Raw genomic sequence first — 6,000 nt, forward strand, 5'->3', positions numbered from 1 at the left:
CCTTGCCTCGTGCCTTTTGTCGTGTAATCACTCCTGCCCTCCCCCCTTCCCTTTTGTTCTTTCCTCCCCTCTCCTCTCTCCCCCCCTTCCCCTGGCTCTTTACTTGCTCAAAAACCGTTAACTCTTAACGCCTTCCAGTTCTGATGAAAGGTCATCGACCTGAAACGTTAACTCTGTTTCTTTCTCCACAGGTATGGCCTGCCTTGCTGAGTATCTCCAGCATTTTCTGTTTTTATTCCAGATTTGCAACATCCGCGGTATTTAGCTTTTATTGTTGACTATCCTCTTATCCAACTGAACTTTTCTCCTTTCCAGTCCTGCAACCCATAACTTTGACTCTTTGTTTCCTTGTCCATTCTTACTTTGAACTTAACCATGTTGTGATCAGTGTTTCCCAATTCCTCTTCTGCTCTCAGGTCAGTTCCCGGAACTAAATCAAGCAATGCTTTTTGGATTAGATGACAGGGTTGTCCTATGAGGGGAGGTTGAGTAGAATGGGCCGATACTCTCTGGAGTTTAGAAGAATGAGAGGTGATCTCATTGAAACGTCTAAGATTCTGAGGGGGCTTGACAGGGTAGATGCTGAGAGGTTGTTTCCCCTGGCTGGAGAGTCTAGAACCAGGGGGCGTAGTCTCAGGACAAGGGGTCGGCCATTCAAGACTGAGATGAGGAGGAATTTCTTCACTCAGAGGGTTGTGAATCTTTGGAATTCTCTACCCCAGAAGGCTGTGGATGCTCAGTCGTTGATTATACTCAAGACTGAGATCGATAGATTTTTGGACTCTCGGGGACTCAGGGGATATGGGGATCGGGCGGGAAAGTGGAGTTGAGGTCGAAGATCAGCCATGATCTGATTGAATGGCGGAGCAGACTCGAGGGGCCGAATGGCCTTCTCCTGCTCCTATTTCTCATGTTCTTATAAAACTTATTGATCTCAGAAGCAGCCCTCGATGGATTTTACAAAGTGCTCCCCACTTCCATAGCGTCATAGAATCGTACAGCACAGAAGGAGGCCATTCGGCCCATTGTGCCTGTGCTGACTCTTTGAAAGAGCAATCCAATAAGTCCCACTCCCCCCTGCCCTTTCCCCGTAGCCCTGAAAATTTTTTCCCTTCAAGTATTTATGCAATTCCCTTTTGAAAGTTATTATTGAATCTGCTTCCACCGCCCTTTCAGGCAGCGCGTTCCAGATCATCACAACTCGCTGCTTAAAAAAAAAAATTCTCCTCATCTCCCCCCTCTGGTTCTTTTGCCAATTACCTTGGACCACCTTGACTTTACCCCAATCTCAGTTGGGATAGTTAAAATGACCCAACGTTTTCGCCCACGACAATTTGCATCCTCCCAGCGGCTGAAAATAAAACCTGGGGCCCAGCTGCCCGCCATCTTGGTCGCAGGTGCTATTCGGCCAAGTGAGTCTGACGGACACGCGTGTGACGATCACAAACTCTTCCGACATCTGGGAACAGGGATGGAGGGCAGCGGGATGATGCCCTTTAAATTGGATTCAAAAAAGTTTGGGTACAGCGTTTGAAGACTGGGCCCCAGAAGAATCAACAAATTAATGGATAGAAGGGGTGACAGAGCAGAAAGCTGTGGCAGGTTTTACAAAGGTTGCTAAATTACTAAAATCAGTCAGTAGCATTCAACACTATTGATTGCAGAATGACAGTAAGGAGCCCGAGGGCAGGGTCGATGGGAGCAGTGGTCTCATGGTCAAGACCTTTTGTGTTTCTTTCTCAAAATTCTGAGAACAGTTGAAAGGCCTGACCGAGGGCAAGAGGAGACAGCAAGACAACCAGTTGAAGGCAAAGAAATAAACACAACCGAATCCCATCGGATGCCAGCATCGGAGCACTTACCTAATGGAACCTGAGGGATGTTGGGCTCCACAGTGGAAGATTTGACCTTGACTGGAATGGGAGTCGATGGTCCGTTCACCATAACGTGGCCTGAAAAAGTGACAACAGTGTCACAGCAGGGTGCAAAAATCCACGTCCATTACCGTGACAAATTCATATGCCCGCATTTATAATGGGAACTGCCTATGTAAACTTGTCACGCTGCAATTACACCCTGTCGCCAGTGATGGCGCTGTAGCATCTCCCAACTCCTCAGTCTGTTGTGCAGGAGCTGCTTTGTTCCAACCAATTCTAGTCCCTTGCTTCCCAAATTGACAAAGGTTTTGCGATTTCACTGGGAATAACGATATGAAACCGAGTATCATATTTAAAAATAAGGACTGCATGACTTTAAAACGGGGACTGAATTACGTCTGCATGACCTGGTCCAAATATACTCTCCCCTCTAACCCCACTTCACTTGGGAGACGACACTCCCAATGAGCAACGCCACAGGAGGTTGATTCGTGATATATTAAAAGGCAACATAAGGCACATTCTTTCTGTACATGTTAACCTTACTTTGTGGCATGGTTTTTGAATTACATTTTTTAAGTCAAGGCTTTATAATGGGAAAACCCTATGTCAACATTTTGCCATCATACATTGTTGATAAACCAATTAAATCACTCAATATTTTTGAAAAAAAATCCACATTTTTTCAGTAACTGAAATTTCTAATGTCCAAAATAAAGCTTCAACAAAAATAAATAAAAATTACACATTTCCCAATAATATGATTACATTCACCTACAGAATTATCTTTTGTGTTATTAATGGCTTCCTTCAAGTTTTTACTTCAAGGCACCAGCTTGTCCCAAAAGCCACGGCTTCAACAGTACATTATTCCCCCCCAGAACAGTTAGAGAGTCTCCAAGCACAGCTGGATGTCTTGAGCATGTGCAGAATGTCCCAGCATGTAAAAATAGGCTTCTAGGAACATAGGAACATAGGAACAGGAGTAGGCCATTCAGCCCCTCGTGCCTGCTCCGCCATTTGATAAGATCATGGCTGATCTGTGATCGAACTCCATATACCTGCCTTTGGCCCATATCCCTTAATACCTTTGGTTGCCAAAAAGCTATCTATCTCAGAATTAAATTTAGCAATTGAGCTAGTATCAATTGCCATTTGCGGAAGAGAGTTCCAAACTTCTACCACCCTTTGTGTGTCGAAATGTTTTCTGATCTCACGCCTGAAAGGTCTGGCTCTAATTTTTAGACTGTGCCCCCTACTCCTAGAATCCCCAACCAGCGGAAATAGTTTCTCTCTATCCACCCTATCCGTTCCCCTTAATATCTTATAAACTTCGATCAGATCACCCCTTAACCTTCGAAACTCCGGAGAATACAACCCCAATTTGTGTAATCTCTCCTCGTAACTTAACCCTTGAAGTCCGGGTATCATTCTAGTAAACCTACGCTGCACTCCCTCCAAGGCCAATATGTCCTTCCGAAGGTGCGGTGCCCAGAACTGCTCACAGTACTCCAGGTGCGGTCTAACCAGGGTTTTGTATAGCTGCAGCATAACTTCTGCCCCCTTGTACTCTAGTCCTCTAGATATAAAGGCCAGCATTCCATTAGCCTTATTGATTATTTTCTGCACCTGTTCATGACACTTCAATGATCGATGTTCCTGAACCCCTAAGTCCCTTTGGACATCCACTGCTGCCAGACCAGGGACACCTCCCTGTGCCCCCTCAGAAGCCCGTGCCCACTCTCTACCCCCTTCATTCTGACAGACACCAGATCTACGTGAGCCAAATCCCAAATTCCATGCCCCAGTTCTACCAAACCCCAGGTTTCCCCTCCACAGGGGTGCATGGGCTTCCCCCCACTGCCACCCCCGGTTAGACCCCTTCGCCCCCCCCCCCCATTGCGCTGCTGTCAAACCCCGGGACCCCCAGGGCTATCCCCGACCCCTCTCTACCAAAGCCGAGGGTTGCCCAAGGAGTGGCTCTCCACCACCCTTCTCCCTTGTTCAACGCTCTGTTCGTTCAGGAACTGTGCTGTTCGACTGGACAATTACTAACGTCACGCCACTATTTAAGAAGGGGGGGGGGGAGAGAGACTGGGAAACCACAGGCCTGTCAGTTTAAGGCCAGTTGTGGGGGGGGGCTACGAGAGTCTGTCATTCGGGACAAAGTGACAGAGCACTTGAACCAATGTGAGGAAGAGATGCTTCAGTTGTACAAAGCTCTGGTCAGACCCCGTCTGGAGATACTGCGTCCAGTTCTGGGCACCGTCCCCTCAGGAAGGATATATCGGCCTCGGAGGGGGTGCAGTGCAGATTCACCAGAATAACACCGGGGCTAAAAGGGTTAAATTACGAGGACAGGTTGCAGAGACGAGGCTTGTATTCCCTCGAGTGTAGAAGATTAAGGGGTGATCTAATCGAGGGGTTTAAGATGATTAAAGGATTCGATAGGGTCGATCGAGAGAAACTATTTCCTCTGGTGGGGGGAGTCCAGAACTAGGGGGCATCACCTTAAAATTAGAGCCAGGCCGTTCAAAGTAAATAAAAAGAAACTGTTCCCATTGGCAGAAGGGTCGAGAACCAGAGGACACAGATTTAAGGTGATTGGCAAAAGAACCCGAGGGGAGACGAGGGAAAACTTTTTTACGCGGCAAGTTGTTACGATCTGGAATGCGCTGCCTGAAAGGAAGCAGATTCAATCGTGGCCTTCAAAAGGGAATTGGATAAATTCTTGAAGGGAAAAAATTTGCAGGGAAAGAGCGGGGGAGTGGGACGAACTGGATTGCTCTTACAAAGAGCCGGCACAGGCTTCATGGGCCGAATGGCCTCCTTCTGTGCTGTAACCGTTCTATGATTCTCGGGCTCATGTCAGAAAGCACTTCCTGAGAAACAGGGTCGTGGGAATCTGGAATTCTCTCCCTACATGTGTAAGTATGTGTGTGTGTTTGTGTCTGGTGTGTCCCTGTCCGTATATCTGTGTATGTGCATGTGTGAGTGTGTGTGTGAGTGAGTGTGTATGTGTGTGTTTGTGTGAGAGTCAGTGAGTGAGTGTATTTGTGTGAGAGTGAGTGTGAGGGGGTGTGTTTATATGTGTATGTGTGTGAGTGTGTGCGAGTGTGTGTGTGTTTGTGCATGAGTGTGTATGTGTGAGTATGTGTGTATGTGTATGAGTGAGTGTGTATGTGAGCGAGTGTGTGAGCAAGTGTGTGTGTGTGAATGAGTGTATGTGTATGAGCAAGTGTGTGTGTGAGTGAGTGTGTGAGCAAGTGTGTGTGAGTGAGTGTGTGTGGGAGCAAGTGTGTGTGTGAGTGAGTGAGTGTGAGTGTGTGTGTGCACATGTGTATGTGAATGTGTGTGTGAGTGTGTATGTGTGTGTGAGTGAGTGTGTGTGTGAGTGAGTGTGTATGTGGGCAAGTGTATGTGAGCAAGTGTGTGTATGTGAGTGTGTGGGTGAGCAAGTGTGTGTGTGTGTGTGTGTGAGTGTATGCATACACGTGTGTATGTGAGTGTGTGAGTGAATGAGTGTGTGAGTGAATGAGTGTGTCTGTGCGTGTGTGTGCGCGTGTGCATGTGTGTGAGTGTATGTGTCGTTGAGTGCGTGTGTGTGTGTGAGTGTACATGTGAGTGTGAGTGTGTGTGTGCATGTGTGTGTGAGTGTGTATGTGAGAGTGTGAATGAGTGTGTGTGTATGAGTGTGGGTCAGTGTGTATATGTGTGAGAGTGAGTGAGTGTGTGTGAGTGAGTGTGTATGTGAGTGAGTGTGTGTGTGTGAGTGTGTGTATGTGTGAGTGAGTGTGTATGTGTTTGTGTGATTGAGTGGGTGTGGGAGTGTGTGAGTGTGTGTGAGTGTGAGTGAGCATGTGTGTGTGAGTGAGTGAGTGTGTATGTGAGAGTGTGAGTGAGTGTGTGTGTGAGTCTGTGTGTGTGAGAGTGAGTGAGTGCGTGTGAGTGAGTGTGTATGTGAGTCAGTGTGTTTGTGTGCATGTGTGCGTGTGTGTGTGCGTGTGTGTGTGAGTGTGTGTGTGTGAGAGTGAGTGAGTGTGTGTGAGTGTGTATGTGAGTGAGTGTGTGTGCGTGAGTGTGCGTATGTGAGTGAGTGTGTGTTTGTGCATGTGAGAGTGTG

The 6,000-nt window shown here is 47.3% G+C and overlaps 1 protein-coding gene across 3 annotated transcripts in view; it reads right to left on the reverse strand.

Moving 5' to 3' along the window:
* The window catches only part of LOC137306496 (pyruvate carboxylase, mitochondrial-like), a 1,155,436-nt gene that overhangs the window by 347,419 nt on the left and 802,017 nt on the right, over positions 1 to 6,000 (reverse strand). For all 3 annotated transcript variants that reach the window (XM_067975757.1, XM_067975758.1, XM_067975759.1), the window contains one exon: positions 1,863 to 1,952. In XM_067975757.1, the coding sequence (XP_067831858.1) occupies positions 1,863 to 1,952 (90 nt within the window). The remainder of the gene's footprint in view (positions 1 to 1,862; positions 1,953 to 6,000) is intronic.

Source organism: Heptranchias perlo, chromosome 43 (genome assembly GCF_035084215.1).
Source record: "Heptranchias perlo isolate sHepPer1 chromosome 43, sHepPer1.hap1, whole genome shotgun sequence".
Lineage (NCBI taxonomy): Eukaryota > Metazoa > Chordata > Chondrichthyes > Hexanchiformes > Hexanchidae > Heptranchias > Heptranchias perlo.